A 20,136-nucleotide genomic window follows, 5' to 3' on the forward strand; every position below is an offset into this window, starting at 1 on the left:
TTTCCACACATGTTGGCTTCCAAAGCATGGCTTCATCAGCTGCCTTTATTCAGCAGCAAGGAGTTCTGCACCTGTTGCTTTTTAGCGTCCAGCTTTTTTGGGCTTCTGTCAAAGTACCAGTGTCACAGAGGTCAGGAATTTGTACTCTTACCTGAGTTAGATCACATCAGAGAGTAATGACTCGATAGCTGTACTTGACAGCAACTCTTCTAAGTAATTGCTGGGATTTCAAATGGTCTTTCGTTTCCTTCTGAAATTGTAAGTTTTATATAAGCTTGTAACTTGTTCTGCTTCATCAAAGGAAGGGCCACTGCTTCAGGATCAGAATGTGATCTTTGGTTTGTCAGGTTGGATTCAGGGTAAATGGTTTTGCATGCTAAATGTTGAACAACTATGGAATTCTAGTATAGTGCTTGGTAAGCTTCTGCACAGGCAGTAGCTCAGCAGCTTCCATCTGCTGGGCTGGTGATGAGATCGCTGAGATCTGCTTCCATGTAATCAGGCTTTCTTTCCAAGTGCTGAAAAGGGATTAGACTGCAGAAGTACAGATACAGAAATTCAGCCACCTGTGAGAACAGGCTCGCCTTCGATTTTTTGATATAATTGGATTTCTTTCTTTCAGGATCATAGTGAGGCCATTCCTGATTCAATAAAATTGTGAGAGGGCACTAGTGGACCCCGTCCACCTGTTTGTTCATGGTATCCTGAAATATAAAAGAATGAAGCATCCATGAAGCATCCTTTGTCATAAAGGTTATGGATTAGGGTGTGATCGGTGTCTCCAGAGACTGTTACTGTGGGAAGTACAGTCAACCAGTTAAGGGTGTTTAAGTTAGTTTTCTGCACTACAGCAGCATAAATGTAGAGTGATATAAATACATCTGGGAGCAAACTTGAGCTTCTTGCTTTATGGACTCAGAGTTTGATGGTAGCAAGAATAAACAGAGTTGTGGTGTGTAACACTTCGCACAGTGTGCTGAAGGTGACTGCTGTGCAGGTTTACAAGGTAACTCTAATTAAAACAGTTTCCCCTTGAAATGTAATTTTGTTCCTCCTCTTCACTATCCAGTGGTAGACTAATATTTGTCTCCGGAATGTTTTTCCAGGATCTGAAGTGGAATTACAGTATCTGAAGGTTACTAAATATTAGGCAAAAATTATAATTCTCTTCATAGTTTAAAAGTATCTTTCATATTTCAAAAACCCTCCTGGATGTACAATTCTTTTGGCAAACATTCACTGTCTTGCACTAGAGAGAAAACTTACTATAAATAGCATAGGCTGCTTTCATAGTGAGGTTCCCCTCCAGCTGTATCCAAATTTACCTTAAAAGTTAACAACAACTGAAAAAAAAATCAAACCAAGTACTTTATTGAGAACCCATTTAGTGTTACAAATGACACTTTCTTTCCAATAATACAGCCATTCATGTCATTAGAGGGATTGGGAAAATTAAGAATTATCTGTGCATCTTCAGCTCTTAAAAATCCCACATGTAATAAAAACCAGTGATGGATCTGGATTTTTTTAAACTGTAATCCTGTATAATATAATTATGTTTGAAAGTGTCACCGTTTAGTAATACAGCAATTATAATGTAAATAAAAGAAAAATTTTGTTCCAGTTGCTATAGAAATTCATTCAGATTAATGTTAAACCCCAGTTATAAAGAAGTTCATAAAAATTATCAGATGTTATCCAAAATGTTTTGAAAAAGACCTTTATCTCATCTGATTAAAGAAAAATGTGATCAGAGCATGAGTTTGCTAGTTATGGGGTCTCTGGACTTCTCAAATGTCTTGAGAAACAGGTTTTTAGGGAGGTGTCTATTAATGGATGCCTGAGTGTAGGTGTGTTTTTTCAATCTGTCCTGAAAGCACTGCAGAAAACCTTGTAAGTACTGAAGTGCCTTTTCCTGAGGTTTAGTTTATATATGGTGAGTACCCTTGATTTAAAAAAAAAAAAAATTTTACGCCTCAGTAAAGTTCAGTGTGGTGAGTAAATTAAATTGAGTTCACTTAACTCTTTTCAGGCAGACAACAAGTTATGGCAAAAACAGCAACCTTTCCACAACACCTCCTTTCCCAAACAAGACTGCTCAGCAGATGCAGAGTCCAGCTGAAGAACTGAGTACAGTTATTCCTTTGGATAAGCAGAAATATGAACAGACATAATTTAATAGATAATCGTGGCTTTGAAGTCTTGAAGAAATTAAAAGACAAATGTTCAAGACCACTTTGAAAGCAGTTTCAAAGGGTCATAACTTGCACCAGAAAAATTATGCCTTTTTTTTTTTACATTAAAGTCTGAACATGTTAAGATTTGCCTTTGACAGAAAGGAGTTATGAAAGCACAACACTAAAAAAAGTTGTTTTCATTTATAATGAATTTTAGGAAATAATTCAGAAGACTTTCTTCTTTCCTTCCAGTTGGACTGTGAAATAGGAAGTTATTTAGCAGTTTTCTTAGTGTTATGATTAGGCACAGATGCCATACTAGTGCACATACCTAACTTTGTCAGGTGCTCCTTCAGCATGAAAGGGGAGATAGAACTGTGGAGCCTGCAAGTCTTGTCCAAGAATATCTTCAGAATTATTCTGAGTATTTGAACTGTTGGCCAGATTTTCCATTTTTTTAATCTTGTATTATCTACGCTTCTATAGCTATAAAGTCTTGATTTTTTTTTAATTTTTATTTTTTAGTGATGCCAAGCAGTGAAATACGTAATAACCACAGCATCTGACAAACAAGCCTCAAAATATTGCACAATCGTGTGCAAGAGAAAGCAGTCATCAAAATAAGCCTCGGTTTCAGAGCTGCTGTCTCAGCTCTAGTGTTTTGGCAATGTATTTTGATGAATCAAGGAATAATTAATGCAAGATGTTGGAATTTAGGATGAACTTGCAAGAAAGAATAAAACATCCATTTCCTTTTACAAAAAAAAAAAATGTTGCTGAAAATGGCTAGATAATCCTAGGTCTTGAATTTTTCTAGGATTTTTTTTCCCATTTTTCTGTGTGGAAAGAATCTGATGTTAAGAGACAGAACCCCTAATAAGAAGTTTTTCTGTCAGTTGTATAACCCTCAACTTATATGAAAATCTTTGTCATTTATATTCTCAGAGGAATTCTTTAAGGCTTCTCCACTGTAAATTATTTCCATGGTTTTGGCTGAATAATGTGCTTATTAAGGGTTTAAAATGAACTTTCTTCAAAACCCAATAAACAAATTTGGGTTATTTAAAAAACATATTTGTCCATCTTTTTCATTCTGTGTGTTGCATATCATTATAAATAATCAAAAGATCAAAGAATGAGAATGATCTATGTATTCAAATACTAATTAAATAAAAAAGATGGACTATTTCATTGGCTGAAAAGGAGCAGAAATGACACAGTTTTCGTTATGTGTGTTCTGACATTTCTGCTTGTGTTTAAAATTGTCCTGCACCTTGCTTTGGAAGACCTTTTCTAACTAAGTTTCCATTGTTCATAACTTTTAACATTTTAGACAGTCTTTTTTTTTTTTTTCCACAGAAGGAATTTCCTGCCTACTGGGTGAAGTTGACTTATTTTTTGTAAGTTTCAGCTGAGAGAAGGTTTTGAATTTTTTCCAGATGAGAGTTAAAGGATAAATACGTTGTTTTCCCTGACATTAAAAAAAAAAAATGCAGCAGTTTGATTGGTAACCTCGTATGTGATTATGTTTTGCATTGCTTTCTTAAGGTTTGGCAGGGAAATTGATCCACTGTCAGAAATATCTGTTATGTGACTTATGATCTGAACTTTCTAAACTTCAGCTAATGCCTCTTCTTTTTCCTTTTTTTTTTGTTTTGTTTTGTTTTGTTGTTGTTTGCTTGTTTGTTTGTGGTTTTCAACTGCCTGTCACTGATTCAGTCTGTGGTGACTCCCCTTTAATCTTGTACCTTCCTCTGTTGGTGCAACATCAGGAAACAGTGCAGCAATTGCTATGGTGCTGAATGTTTGCAGGTTTAGCCTCTTCAGTCTTTAGCTTACATTTAAATTCTGGACATTCTCAACAGGCTTAATTTCACTGATGTGTCTCTGGTTCTCATTGAGTTTTGGCCCACCTCAGAATACCAGATTCTTCTCTGGGAGTCCAAGAGAATTTCTGAATGTGTACATTTTTATTTTGAATTGTACTGGTTTTCAGATTTCTTTGGTATTGCAATAAATTTCCAGGAAGCATCTGGATTAATTTCCTAAAATCACTAGCCTACTAATCATCCCTAAATAAGCAACTGCATATAAGGCATGCTGTATATCATGCATGTTAAGCATATTGTAAAACACACAGTCAATGCGTAAGTGCCGAAAACGCTCAGAAATGTTGTTGTTGGAGTGTAGAAAACATAAAATTGTAGGATAATTTAGGCTGGAAAAGACATTTAAGATCATCAAGTCCAACCATTAATGCAGCACTGCCAAGACCACTGTTAGACCAGATTCCCTAGTACCACATCTACACATCTTTTAAATACATCCAGGGATGGTGACTCCACCACTTCCCTGAGCAGCCTCTTCCAAAGCTTGCCAAACATTTCTTTGAGGAAATTTTCTCTAATATCCAATCTACACCTTCTCTGGTGTGACCTGAGGCCATTTCCTCTTGATCTATTGCTTGTTACTTGGAAGAAGAGACTGACCCCCTGCCTCACTGCAACCTCCTTTCAGGTAGTTGGAGAGAGCAGTTAGGTCTTCTCTCAGCCTCCTTTTCTCCTGGCTAAGCATCACAGCTCCCTCAGCAGCTCCTCATAAGACTTGTGCTCTAGAGCCTTCACCAGCTTCATTGCTGTTCTTTGGACACATCCTGAAGTATGCCATTTCTCTGTAACTTCCACTTCTTGCTTATGAGGGTGAAGTTCCAACTCATAGTCAACAAAGGCACTGTTTACTGCATCTAGTTGCTAAATATAAAAAAAAATCAGAAGTTCAGGCGAGACTGTATGTTTATTGAGTCAAAATGTATGTCTGTTCACACCTGAGCAACACTCTATATTCCTATGCTTTTACTGCTGTGCAAGCATGGTTTAGGGAGCAATTACGCTTGTAGTTGAAGGATAGCTTTCTTTTTGGGTAGTCATCTAAGAAAATGATAGCTCAGTTAATTTGCTTATAAAGAACAAATATGGCTAATGTGGAGTCAGTGTTACTTCTCTGAGCTTTTTAGCTTGTGAAATTTCAGGTGAAGTGATTCCTTTCAGCAGCTGAAGCATGCACTGTAGAATTGGAGTAGTTCCATAATTTGGGTAGGACCAGTGCACTGGATATGTTGCTTTATGACAGCGGCGGAGGCACATTTGTGTTCATGCTGTCTAAAACAGCCTGACAGATACATAACTGGTGAGGTTGTGTTTCTCTGCAGGAAACCGACAGGCCCCTCTCAGTCCCCATGTACAGGACTGGATCTTGAAAGGTTGGCACATTTCTGACAGGCTTCTGCATGTTAGTGCTCATGATAGTTTTTGGTCAGGCTCCAATATCCACACTGTTTGTAGCCTTTATGCTTTTTATTTTTACTGCATTTGCTGTCAGGGAAAATGGCGCTATTTGAAGGCACCTTGAGAAATGTGAGTTGGCTGGATGAATCAAGTTTCTCTGCCTCAGTGTGTTTTTTTGCCTCCTTTTCTTCACTGAGTCCCTGTTCAGTCTTACTTCTTTCTGTAAAGGGAGCCAAACAATTGAAATGTTTTTGGCAGGAGACATAATTTCTGCTTAATGCTATTACTTGTACTAGTGGTTTTTGAATTTGGCTCTAAGTAACTACTTCACATTCTTATGTGCATATAATGTTTTGTGATTTTATTTTTGCTTTTATGGTAAAATCTGGGCTAGCAACTTAGTTCTGTGATAAAAGAAATGATGATTTGGGGATTTGGGAATTTTAATATATTGAATATACTATACAATGAATTTTGCAAACATAAACACTGTAGATTCATGTTTCTTGAATCATTTCCATAGTTAGCTTTGGAGCTCTGTAGTCACAGTGACTTTTTTTCAGGTTTGGGGGAGGGATGGATTTTGTGGGGCTTGAGGCCAAAACTTTCAGAAAGACAGGTAAAATAACTGTATGAGTGGTCCATTTTTGGTTTATTGAAGGGTGGTGTGCAAACCAATATTTGACATTTGGCCCGGTGCCAAATCATCCAGTCATGTAGTAAACTGAAAAAAATCAGGTGCTCAGGACCAGTAGGGCTCAAAATGCTGTGTGGATGCTGCTGTTGCACTGTTTACTCCCTGTTGGCATTTAGCCTGTCTGCCGCATGGGTGGTCTTTGGTTGTGCCTCACTGCTATTTGGTTGTTGGTTGGTCAGGGGCTCTACTGACCTACCCTGTAAAGCAAAAAGCAACTTAGTATTTTTTCTGTTACAGGAATTCTAGTTCTGGTGGGTTTGTTTTGTTGCAGTCCTTAGAATAACAAAATAGGTAGGCAGGAAGTGCATATCATCCAGTTCAGAATGGGGCAATCTCCAAAATTAGATTGGTTGATATATCCAGGTGAGTTTTGCCCATGTCTAGCCACAGAGATTCTGTAACCTTTCTAAGCAACTTGTTCCAGTGACCTTCCTTACTGTGAAAAATTTTCTCTTACCCATAACACTGAGTTTTCTGTGTTACAACTTGTCTGTGTCAGAAGGATCTGTCTCTGTCTTCTCTATATTTGCTCCCAAGGCAGCTAAAATGCAATAAAATCCCTGTGTAGCCTTCTCTCCTTAAAACCAACTAACCAAACTCTTGCAAATTCCTCATAACTCATGTCCTGCAGACCCCTCATCATCTTCAATCACCTGCTGGACTTAGTTCAGGATATCCAGGAGCAGGTCAGACCGGATGTGGCACTTCAGATATGCCAAATAGAGGGGTTTAATGACTTCCCTTTGTCTACTGACTATGATCCTGTCAACAGAATGTAATACACAGGTAGCCCTTACCCCTATGTAGTGCTGATTCTACTAAAATATTCTGTTAAATATTCTTTTGGCTCCAGATAAGACAACAGCTTGTTTAAAATGCACATATTTGTTCCTATCTGTAAAGGCTATGGAAATCACAGTTTGCTTGTAAAATGTTTAGAAATGGAGATCCGGCTGTCTATAACAATATATAATGTGATATATAATATTGAATTTTAAGGCCCGTGAAGAGTTTACAAAAAAACTGAAGGATGGCTAAATGATTTGCCTGTTCACACCTGATCAAAGCGTGTCTTAGTTTCATTATTAGAATGAAAATAATGTTTGTTAGAGTGTCACAGAAGAAAGCTGCTTCACAGAAAGCGCAGCAAGATGAGAAAAGCTGCAAAAAAAGGAGAGTCAGTCTTTGACAAGATTTTCTGCAGTTTTCTTTAAGTTTCAAAGAGATGGTGGGCAGGGGGCAAAGGAAATGGCATGTATTGTCAAAGAGAAGACAAAACTAAGGAAAAAGAAAAGAATTGGACAAAGGACAGCTAAAAACAGGGAAAGAAGACAACAGAGCAGGCTGAAGATTGTTCAGTAACTAAAATACAAATAGAGATTGTTAATGTGAAAGAGAATATATCAGAGGGCAGGAGAGATAGGGGGCTGTTGGTGAGCTGATATCCATATAAACATTTCCTGATGCACAGAGAGAGAATTGAGCCTTGAAGACACTGAGTTCAAGTTAGGGAGAAAAAATAAAGATGAAAGTACATGTCCCTTATCCAATTAAGTTTAATTTAGGAATAGGTGAAACCTATTGTAAACCAGTTGGTTTTATGCATTTTTATGCCTCCTCTCGTGTGTTTGTCAAAAGCATGACACAGAGAATAAGTGCTTTTTGGCTTACGGTATGCCATCATTAAAAGCACCAGATGCAAATTTTGTAGTGAGAATATGAAGAAACTGCTGCAGCAACAAGGGAAAAATATCTGAGCCCCATTTCTTCATGTCTTTTCTGATTTATGCAGGTTAGTAGAAACCAACTGCATATGTCTTATCTCCTTTTGGGTCAAGAATCAGCAGGAAAGAAAAGCCAGGGATTATTGCTTCACTTTTCTCTCTGGGTAAATGTTTTTATCAAGCTTCCAGGTAATGAAGTTACTTTTATTAACCAAAATCTTTAAGTCTTTTTAGCAATGTGAGAGTTATAAATTTGAAGTACTACTCACGCTGCATTCATCCACTTATTAATCCACTTGTCTATGTTTTATATTCTTTTTGAAAGAAATAGAATATTTTGCATGAACTACTTGTATTTAAAAACATATAAAAGTAATAGAATACAATACAATAAAATAAGTACCTCTGTAATCAATGTATGTTTCATTTCACAGCTTTTAAGTATCTAACAGATGAGTATTATTCCACTTGTAAGAAGTACTTGAATTGGCTATTTCTGTTATCCTTTGACTAGTGTTTTGTAACTGTCCAAAGCTAGTTTTAACTGACTTTAAATTTCCTTAGATTTCTGATATGCCATAAACTTTCTTAAGGTAAGGAGGAAATGTGACTCTTTTTGGAGGAGTGTATCACTGAATCAAAACTTGACATCCACCTGGGCTAAGAAAACTGTTTGTTCCCTGGGGAAAGGCTTTGAGACAGTAACTGGTTTTTATGTAGCGTACCCTCCTAAGTTAAGGTTTTTAGTTTAGCATGCCCCAAGGCAAAACGTTTCAGGATATTTTAGAAGATCCTGCCAATCTAATTAATCTTATGGAAATAATGCTAAAATTCATTCTCTGTTTCCCTCTTCATAAACTATATGGTACTTCATCCCTGCACTGTCAATGGCAATGGTTAACTGCATCTTTAAGGGGGACAAAAACTGGTTCAGTGCTGTTCCCAGGGGTAGTGGGAATTGGTGTCTTGTTCCACCAGAGGTGGGGCAGGTGCCTTCTGTGTGGAAAAACTCTTCCAGGACTGAAGGACTTTTTGTGAAGAATGGGTGAATTCCATCGAGAGCAGCAAACATTTGCATCCTGTCACAGCAGCTAAGGCCATGATTCAGTGGTTGACTTCAAAACCTGTCAAGGCAAGACCAAGGAATGGGGGTTTGCAGTCACTGGGTCACCATATGGAGTGGTCCCAACAGTCTTTCTGTTCCTGAGGAGGGGAGTCAGTAACTGAACTCCAACTTAGAAGACAGACTTCTCAGTCCTGCCCAGGGAGAGAAAGCATTGATGTTAGCGTTACTGTGGTGCTCTTGTGGGGTTGGGGTTATAGTGGGGTGCTCCTTTGTATAATAGTTATTCTGTAGACACTCAAGAGGTTGGGTTTTTTACCTCAGAGAGAGGGAATACTGCTACAGCTGTAATAAAAGCCATTTGGAACTGCACATGTAAAGCACTGTATGCTTTCTATCTTGCAGATGTATGTTACTTTTATATACCTCTTGTTTTTATTTAATTCCTGTGAAGTGTTTGTGTTGATGAATAATTAGAACCAGGATTGGTATGCCATCCTTTTGAATAAGCCATTATTTTGTTTAGATCTTTTTTTTTCTCTTAAAATCCATTCATATTCCAAGGTACTGAAAGGTAAAGTATTTTAATGGTTTTTTTGCAGAATGTTTCCTTGAATGGATGAGGAAAGTCATTCCAGTTAGCACTGTATAAAAAGTGAGGGCAGTGCAGTGAGCTTAATTTTCCATTTTTGTCTGTTACAGATGTAAATAATTCAAACATATAAGCATGGAAAGAAGTTAACAGTTTGAAACTAGGACTGCATGAGTCTCATAGGATAATGTTAGTATTTCCTGTGTGCTTCAATTTGACATTCTTAAGAAAAAGGTTGCTTTTCCTGAAGTATGAGAAGCATGAGCCATTTAATAGTTAATGCTGTTTTTCACTGGGCTCCTATGGTAAATTAGAATGTTCATGTATTTCATGTGTATGCTTATGCAATTAAGCATCCACTAATTTCTTTCTCTTTGGAAAATACTTCTCCAAATCAGCACTTAATACATGAAGATTTAAGATTATATCATCTGTTTGTTTAAGGTAAGCATTAGGACAGGTATTATTATTTTATAATAGATTCTTAATCCCTTGTCTGTGAAGTGTTGATGTTTTCATTAGAGTTAAAATATGTTGCATGTGTACAGAAAGCCTGAAATCTCAATATGTGGTCCTATCAATTTTAATTATTTGAATCATTAGAACATCTATTTTTTGCTTAAGGGTACACCAATGTACCACTGAATCTGTTTTTTAAGGTTTTTTCCAGTTTAATGTCTGAATCCAAATTCATAAAGAGTTGGAAAAATGAGATGTCTGAGCTATAGGATTCACAGGGATTTTATATGAAGCCTATTTAATCAGGATAACACTGTTATTAATATTCATAAAGTCAGCTGGAACACAAATGACAGACTATGGAGCCTAAAATTTTTTACTTGTGAATTTATTAAAAGCAGCTTAAAAAATTAATGGAATTTAAGTAAAGTTGACGAAAATGAAAATCTTATGTTAGCAGAAAAAATCTATATTAGAACTTCGTCTAAGACCATCTTGCATTGATATCTTTGACAGATTTCATTGGTACTTAAAGAAGAAAGATGCATGAATGGTCATTTAAAAGGATTTAAACACATTGGCACATTAATTTTTACATGAATAATAAGTAGTTTCCAAAAGCAATTAACTTACAGTGTACAAGATTTGAATAGAAAAATAGGACTGTGACATCAAAGGGCAAAGCAAATGTGCAGTACATTTTAAACTTTTAATAATACAACTTCTTAAAATAATTTTTTTCTTTTCCACAGTAAGTAAAGTAACAGAGCAAAGGTGTTTGTGTACAGCTTGGGTTTGTTTTGAAATACACCGAGATCTGGAACAAATAAATATTTTTATGCCAAAGTGCTATTGGTAAAGAACAATTTTAAGGCTTTTACATTGATCAGGTGCTTTTGAATTCAAGCTTTCCTACAGTTTCTCTGTGTGGAAAACAGATATATACTGAACACAGTGTGTGATTTTTCTCCCATGCTGCTATATGCAGCATTGGGAAGCATTTTTATTTCTGTGGATGGCAAACCAGTTAGTTCTGAGAGTTCTTTCATTATTGTACTTAACTATGAATTTTATGTGACTGTTTCATTTTATATTCAACCTATAGGGACAATTTCTTTTTTATTTTCACTTTCTTTCATGATGTCCAAGTAGTTTTACACTAGTACAGGTTGAATAAATAGGTAGTGAATAAGGAAATTGGATTTTAAATTATCTCTAGTGTTTGGGTTATGGTTTCATTTTGTATTTTCGGTTTTGTCTCAGTCTGCCAGTACACTTTATTTTAATCTCCAGCTTTAATTTCCTCTCATTTTTACACTGATTATTAACAGATTGTCTTCAAATGAAAATAAGGATTTAGAATAATTGTGTTCAATTTTTCTGATGATTCCTTGTGTGAAAACCTTAATGGCCACTTCTGATTGTTGATATGGCGACGTTTAACACTCACTGAATAATGATGGCTCAGTAAGTTTTGATTCTAAATCAAAGGTACCTTCTGTAAAGGTACATCTTGAACGACAAGTAAGTTTTGTGCACAAGTCAGCTACCTATTGCAGCATCTGTGTTCAGAGCAACCAGTTGAAATACTTAGTGTCTGGAATATTTTGTTGTTCTGTATCCTAACTTTTTTTCGAATTGTGGGGAAATTAATTGGCACACTCTAGGGAGCCCCAAAAGTCTTTCCATTTTACTTTGATTGATAGGTGATATTAATCTGATATCAACTTTTTTTTTAAATTTTCCCTATGTTTAAACCAGAAAATTCCTATTAATTAGCAGAACCTATTTCAACTATGAAGACAAAGCCTGTAAAATGATCCTCTTGACTTCGGCCATAGATTTTTCCTGTGCCATAGTCTATTATTTCCGGGAGAGGGCAGCATTTTCCTATATCAGGTGCAGGAAGGCACATGCCCTGCTTAGACTGTCAATGTTTCTTGTAATTACTCCCAGTATATTTGTTGCTTGCTTATGAATTAACTTGCATTTATGGAACTAAATCATTCCAATCATTTAATTACACCTGAGGAGCTGAACTATAATTGCTTGCTTCCAACTAGGATCTGATATGGCTTGAGCAGTATTAATTTGGTGTTTACTTTTCTGAGTGCTAAAAGCATTAAAATGATTGTGCAATGGGATTACATTTTACTAATTGCTGGCATTCATTAGCTGGGTAAATGGCGAGGAAGAATGACTGTATATTGTGGAGGGATAAAATTATGGTTTTAAATAGTATATTACTAGACACATTAGGGCCCTAAGACATGTTTTAAAATACTCCGGAGGTTATTAAATACCATATTTTCTTCATGTCTTGCTATATGAATATCTTATTAAAATACTGCAATTATTATGAACCTTTTTGTGCAATATGTAGGGAAATGGCTTCATTGACAGAAACCTATTTCTTGATATTAATAAACCTCTATATTTTCAGCTAATCCAAAAGTAAATGAGGAACTTAGGAAAAGATTGCCAACTTCAAATCAACACAGTTACACAGAATTGAAGAAGAAGCATACAGCTTCATTTGAGGGATTCTTGTAAGGGACTCAGTGTTCTGCGATATGAGGTGAACTTGTTATTTTTTGTTAAGACCTAAGCACATCAAATCCTATGCATTTTTTTTCATGCAGATTTATAGTCAACAACAAATATAAGCTAAATATGTATTTCTTGAATGTTTGATGTACATGTTAGTGTTGAATATTAAGTGTTTATACAATTAATTTTTAAAATAATTTAAAAGATAAAAATGAAATCATCTGCTTTTTTGGTGTTGTATGGGGAAATAATTTCTTTTGCTGCTTTATTATTTAGGATATGTGTCTTGGTGTAATTTGCTTGAATTGTAAAATATGTACTTAATTTTTTTTAATCTTATATTTTTTAGCACAATGACAACGCTCTGGGTGTTTTCATAATCCAGCCACTGTATCTTCAAGGCACATGTTGTATCTTTTTAATAAATAAAAAAAAATATATATATATAAATATATATTTCAGGGACAACATACAGAATAAGCACAAATGCGTAGTTAAAGATAAAAATTGTCCTATGTACAATGCTTTTTAAAAAGGTGCTTGAGTAAGTAATAAAATTTGTGGTAAGCTTACTATGTTACCAAGATTACAAACTTATTTAGATGTCCTTGCGATACAGAGTATAATTGAAGTTTTAAAGGATACAGAGTATAATTGAAGTTTTAACACATAAGAGAGCATATATTTTAACACCCCAAATGATTCCTGGTAGGCATAACATTTTACTGTAGGTCTTATTGAGGGTTATTTCTTGAAGATCTTTGATTATAGGAAATATTGCAACTATGTCATTAACATAGTTGATCTGAAGCAATATATACGCAAATATTAGGATGCATTATTTAGCTGTTTAGAAAGACCTGCAAATTCAGAGTTGGAGTGGCCATTGGCCACTTTACCTGTATGTTATCTAGGAAATTAAAGCAAGAGAAAGAATGCTGTAAAGTGAAGCACATGCCACCATCTGTAATAACTGCCATAGTGAGCAGTGTTGTTGCCTGTAGCAGGACTGCTTGGTGTGATTTTGGCTGTGCACAGTAACGTGTACTTCCAAGACCAGACTCTAGAAGAAAAAAACAAACTAATAAATATTTCAACAAAGGCATTACATGCAACAGAAATCTGAACCAAACAATTATAAAAATTAGATGAGAGAAGAAAAAATATTTTACTGAGAAATACAATTTTTCACTGTTAAAATATGCAGACTTCATTGCCATGTTATAAATACTTAAAATTATTTGTCTTGTAAATTTTCTGTCAAATGAAGGCAAAGTATACGTGTATTATATTGTTTCAAGTTTATTTATCTAGAGTTTGTTTTATTTTAGCTCTGAAATCTTCAAGCAAAAACTGGACTTAGTGCCAGACCAAACAAGTTCAGAAGAACAAATGGAGAACTGGTCGAAAGGTAGGGACTTTAAAGATATTAATAAGGAACCTCAGGTGTTGCACCAGTGCTAGGCAGTGACTGGAGTGTGTTTGTTCTTGCTGATATATGACTGACTTTGGAAGAAAAGAAAAAAAAACCACAACCACATCTGTGCCTTAAAAGTACTTGGAGTAACAGGAGAGCAGCTACATAAATATAAAGCTTCACCTTTATTTTCTGGATTATTGAAAAGGTTTTTGTATAACTTTCGGAAGTCTTGTTTAAATTCTTAGTTTGTACATTGCACTTTATTTTCCAACCTTTTTTTTTTAATTGTTAACAACAAATCTGAAAGTCTGTCTTCAAGTAATTTTATTGGCTGTTCACTGGCTAGGGTATGATTAAGCCATCTACTAATATTAATGAGTTTCTCATTAGTAGCTCAACTGAATTTAGACAGTAAGGTAAGGCTTGGAGGGAAAGGTGGCCTTGGTCAACTTGGAGCTTCCCCAGTTGATGGAGTTTTCATCTTCATCAGGATGCAAGTATCTTTTTGTATTTGTATTTGGTTGATCAGACACAATTGCTCTCAGATACATTCTTCTATGTTTCATGACAGAAACTTAAGGGGGAAAAAAATCCACTGAATTTGAGAGTACACTACATGACTGACTGACTTTGTAGAAGAGAATTGTCAGAAAGTGGCTTGTGACTAAATTGTAATATGTAGAAGGAAGAAAGGGAAAGACAAAAAAGAGACCTTCAGTTTAGGGTGAATTTTTGCTAGTTAGTCACTATGTGTAGATTAAAAAATTCAAAATGGAATAGGTTTGTCAACATAAAAATTTCCCTCTATATCAGAGCCTCATAGCTTCTTGTATATTTCCTATTTTTGAGTTTTATACAATGTATTCTCTCTCAAAAGATAAAAAATGTCAAGTTTCTTGTGGAGAGTCTGTTTAGAAGAAAGAAGAAATGCTTCGTTTTGTAGATTATGCTTTTCTTTCATATGTAAAGGTATTTCTACCTATACTGTTCTGTAAAATAAAATACTTGCAGACCTCTTTTAATTTATGGAATTTTGAGCTGTTTCTGAGTGAAGTTCAAAAGTTTTTGAGTCATATACTCTGTAAACAAAAACAGGGTGGTGTAAGTTAGTGGAGAATTGTATTCTGGCAGTTTAAACCTGTAATGGCTTAATCAGGTTTAGTATTTTTAGACCTTTAGGGGTCAGCATACCCTAAGAATGGTTCAAAAGGTTAAGTTTTCCAAAGCAGGCAAATGAAACTGATTCTCTGTGAAATATTTTCTGTCTAATTGCAAGAAGTTATGTTCTGCTGCTGCTCAGAGGTATTTTTAAAACTGAGTAGTTACTGAGTTTCATATGTATTATTTTTCTGATGCATTAGGTCAATATTTTGTGCTGTTAAGACAGCTGTTTCTTCCAAGCTAACACTTATGTATTCATGTATCCAATGGAAGTTGTTATATAAACAAAAGTAAAATTTATACACTTTTCTTTAGCATAATCATTTAAAAGACATGTAATTCTTTGTGCTTTTGCTTCTAGGAAAGTTCGAAAAAGGGGTTATGGGTAAATCTGTCATCATACTGGTTTGGATGAGGAATTAGAATTTTTTTGGGGTATTAACAGCTAAATTACATTCACTTATCATAAAGATAATAGGTCAATTTCAGCAACATAATATTCAATATGTGTCCTTGGTAGATTTTCTGGTGCATTTTCCCATTGTATTACTTAATCACAGCAACTTTTCATTTTCTGTGTAAATGTGTATGTTGAAGAGTGTACCATTTTGTGTTCTGCTTGCTCTGTCATCTTCGTATCTTTCTTTTGTGCAGCTGGTACTGTACTGTATTTAGATGTTTCTTTCTTGTAATCTGGAAGTTTAAAAACTGGGTTTAGAATAACCCTATAATGATTTATGCAAATTTTTTTAATAGCATACTGAAATATTGGAGATTATATTATTTGTCAACAAACAAGGATGGTAAAGCAAATATGAGATTAAATTCATCTGACTAGATGAAAATTCAGTCAAGCAAAGAGAATTTTAAAAAATAGAAAAAACATTAGATACAGTGAAGTGGTAGGTTTATGGCGGTTATGTGGGATAATGTGTAACCTGTTAATAGATGTTATAAAATAAAATACTTGAAAGAAAGGTAGTGTTTAAGAGGAGTATATCTGAAGTGTTTGATAGGTGAGATTTTCTTTTTAACTTTCCAAGTTGTTTGGAGTATGGTATCTCTCTGTGTGTTGAAGACTTTGTCTCTGTTCTGTTCTATTAGGAAGAATTAAAGAACAGTCTGTGTGCAAAGCTTGTTATTCTGTGTTTGTGTCTAGTTTAAATGTACTCTTTCTCCACAGCACTTAGTTTTTAATAGAAGGTTACTGCCTTTTTTCATATCTGTCGAAGGATACTTGAGAGAGTGTACCAGGAACATTGGCAGCAGACCAGTAAGGACTATGTCACTTGAAAATGAAAAATATTCAGGATCCAAGGTAGAAAGCCTAGAATAGCATTCAATTATAAAAATAAACTTGTATTGGCAAATAGGTGCATGTCTTCGCATTGCAGTGATGGTGGGTGTGGGGAAGCACATTGCATCGGGGTAGAGTTGCTAGTTCAGCAGGGTTTCCATGCATGATGGAAACTATGAAAACATTAATACCATGAAAACACAAGAGGGAACCTGAAATTGGGTGGTTTCTCTATTTATATATACATTTAGGGCTTGATATGGCAGTTTTTCAGAAGAGTTACCAGGATAGGAAAGTGGTGAGTGTGCAAATGCTGGACTTAAATTTGTGTCTTACTCAATTCATATGATGTACCATGTTTTAATAGGTGCAGCTATACTTCTGTATTATATAGTCTTTAACTGTTGTAATTTTTTTGCTTATGTCACATTTATGAGCATCCATGCTTTAAGGACAGGGGAGAAATTACAAATCTGAGAATTTCAAGTACTGTTTGATCTGTTTTGACAACAAAAATAGAGTTTTGCTGACTCCAGAATAAAAAGCATTGTATAATTATTATTTTTAAATTCCTAAGACAAGTTAATAGATTGATTATTTTTAAGGGCAAAGTTGTTTGCTTTCTTAAAAGGTGATTATTATGTTTTTCAAGCATAGAAATATATATATATATATATTGCTAAGCCATTACTTGAAGCATATATTGAAGTATAAGTCAGTGAACCAATTTCACTTCTAAGAATTTGATGGCAACTCTTAGTTATGATCCATATAGACACTTTCCATGTAACTTCAAAAGAATGCTTGCAGCTTGTAAATATACTTTAAAATTGCATGTCTAGAAACTAGTTTAGAGGAGACCAGCTTTAAAGAGATGTGATAATGTAGATTGGAACTGAACTGCAGAACCAGCTTGTGCAGGGAAATTTAAAAAGGGTGTGTTTTATCTGGTGGTGAGTTGGGGGTTTTTGGGTTTTTTTACATTCATGGTAATTGAGGTAATGTAGTCATATGCATAGGTTATGTAAAATGAATCATCTTTTTGTGCTACCTTTGACTATCTCATTAGAAGTAGAAAACTCTTCTAGTTGCATAATGGTTTTAAGGTATTTTTTGTGGAATTTTTTTCGCAATAGTAATTACAAGGGCTTTTTTGTCTGGAATTTCTATTGTGTGAGTTTGACACACACAAAGATGAATGAGTAAAGAAAGCCTTGAGAGTAATATGGCATTGTAAAGGTTTTTTCATCTAATGCTCTAGTTGGGTCAAAAAGCAGCTAATGGTAACGGTGCTGCTGCCTGTTTCTCCAGAATATACCCACTACAACTGTAAACACTCTAAAGTAAATCTAAAGCCCCTCTTTCAAGGCTGTAGCAGAGGCAGAATTAAGCATACTTGTCATAGTGAAGTCTTTTTCTTCTTTTACATGCCTCAACAGGAGATACTGTGAGCCTGGTCTCCCTCTCCTACCATCTTTTAGCAACAAAGTGCTGTTTACTTGGGAAAGAAAGAAGGCCTGGATATTGCAAGGGTGGTTTGTATGCAGAAAAAGCTACATGATATGCAGAGAGGCAGCATCCTCTACACCCATGTGGCTCAACTGATCAGTGTCTTCAATGTGTGCTGTGCTTTCAGCATCAAACTCACTGTGTGCTGTCAGAGATCCCCTTGCAAACTGCCAAATGTAGTTGCAGGTTTCTCTGAATGATGTAAAAGGCTAAAAAGAGGCTGAGAGGATGAACTTTCATGAGTAAAACCTAGGAAAAGTGGCTAGTAACTGTTGAGCCACTAAGAGTGGAAGATGAAGAAAACATCTTCCATGGAAGAAGAAGGAATAGTGTGACATAACTTAGAAGATAAGAATGAGATAATGGTAACTGAAAAATCACCAAATACTGCTTGGTCTTTCCTGTAAATATAATTACCTCTTCATGCATATAAATTCTCATCTCTCCTTTTTCCATCCCATTTCTTTCCTTGTACATTTTGAGTAGTAGAATACAGCACATTTTTAGCCAGACTGCATGCAGAAAGACTCCTCATCAGAAGCACAGCTAGATACCCAGTATTTGCCTGACTCACTGCAGCATTGTGAATATGGTTTTGTTCAACCCTTTATGGTACGCTCAAAACGTGTAGTGCCTTATCTGCACTGAGTGCTGCAAGCACTAAGGATGGGGAGAATGCACACCTTGAAGTATTGCTCTTTGAATCTTAATCGTGTAAAGTATGAGTGCAGCTAATTTCAGAATGTCTTGAAATGTACTTCAGAGAGAACAGCACTTACTACCACAGTAATTTTTAACTAGTGCTTCAGAAGGAGCTTTAGAAGACCTTGCACAAGTGCAAGAGGAATTTGGTTATTTTCTTCTTTAGAAACCTTCATTACTTCTATTTTTAGAACATCTAGAATGAGGCCTAAGTTCAGAGCAAAAATATAAAAAAATTATTAAAAGAAATGTTCTTCAGGGAGTGCATTGGAGACTCTTAGTTCACCTGCATCTTTAGCAGACCATTACTGGAGTAAAGGGTGTGTGGGCAAATTGTCTTATGGCTACTTTATGCAGAGTGATCTTTCTTTTATGTTGGACACTTAAAATTGCAATATTTTTCTTTACTTCTAAAGCTGTAGTTTCTTGGGATTTTGTTTAGAACTGTTAATTCAGTAAAGCCTTAGTTGTTTGTGTGTGGTAGGGGAGGTTGAGTACATTTGGATAAGAGAATTTTCACTATAATTAATGGGCATTGGGAAACATGACCCTGCCTAGATAAAAGGGAGTTCTGGATCATTAAGATTTAGATAATGGAAGGGGTTATATGTGAAAAGCAATTGTCTGATATGACAATAGCAAAAGACAAATGGGGTGGGAGGGTTTACTTTGTTTTTAGTTGGTTTAGAAAACATAAACACAGCATGCTTAGTAAAACTCCAGCAGACACTATGTTTGGAAATTATGTAATGACTCCATATAGGCTGTAATGATATCCTGAAACCCTGTATTTAAACTAACCTGAATTACAATGAGAGATAAACAGAATATTTACCCATCCCTTATGAGCTGCTGCTGATATGTAAATTTATTCTTCTACTTTGCACAAATATACTTTTGAGCTACTGCTTAAACACTTCAAGGTCCTTAGCCAAACAGTTTTAATGATGCCTCCAGTATTATGAAAGTGTGACATTTGATGAATGCCTTGTATAGTTGTGATATCAGGGAAAGTGTAAACAAAAAATGCACATCAAGTCATCGTGCAACACCTAGATAATTTATAATTTTACTGTTTATATCCATCTTGACATTTTTTATCTGCCAAAGGCAGGTTTCATTTGGAATCTTAATCTGAGATTTATTTGGTGGATCTGGAAATCATAGCTAGAGTTCCCACAGGAAATGGTCCATCTACCAACAGATTAAATGGCAGTCCTGCAGTTGTTAAGGGAGCTCTGCATTTAACACACATGCATACTCATTCAGTCAGCACTGTGGAGAAAAATTAAAGTAGTAACCCAGGTTTAGGAACAATGTAGCTAAAAAGTCCCATATTTGCTGAATGACAAAGGGTTATATAGCAGCATTTCATTTTATTATTCGTGCTTGAATTTCTTGTTTGCTTTGTTGAGTCTGCTGACGAATACTAATAAATGCCTGCAACAATCCAGACGAGAGATGCCTGGCAACAAAGCTATGCGGTGGACCTCCCTGATCT

General features: G+C 35.4%; 1 protein-coding gene across 6 annotated transcripts in view; it reads left to right on the top strand.

Moving 5' to 3' along the window:
* The window catches only part of MIPOL1 (mirror-image polydactyly 1), a 189,867-nt gene that overhangs the window by 16,644 nt on the left and 153,087 nt on the right, over positions 1-20,136 (top strand). For 2 of the 6 annotated variants that reach the window (XM_042047431.1, XM_042047430.1), the window contains exons 2-4: positions 7,951-8,071; positions 12,440-12,574; positions 13,878-13,957. In XM_042047431.1, coding sequence (XP_041903365.1) covers positions 12,570-12,574; positions 13,878-13,957 — 85 coding nt within the window. In that variant the 5' untranslated portion in view covers positions 7,951-8,071; positions 12,440-12,569. The other 4 variants (XM_042047429.1, XM_042047428.1, XM_042047433.1 and 1 more) reach the window with 4 other exon arrangements.

The sequence above is a fragment of the Corvus kubaryi genome, unplaced genomic scaffold (genome assembly GCF_017639235.1).
Source record: "Corvus kubaryi isolate FWS band 111438036 unplaced genomic scaffold, C.kubaryi_AGA036_p1.0 66, whole genome shotgun sequence".
NCBI classification, from domain to species: domain Eukaryota; kingdom Metazoa; phylum Chordata; class Aves; order Passeriformes; family Corvidae; genus Corvus; species Corvus kubaryi.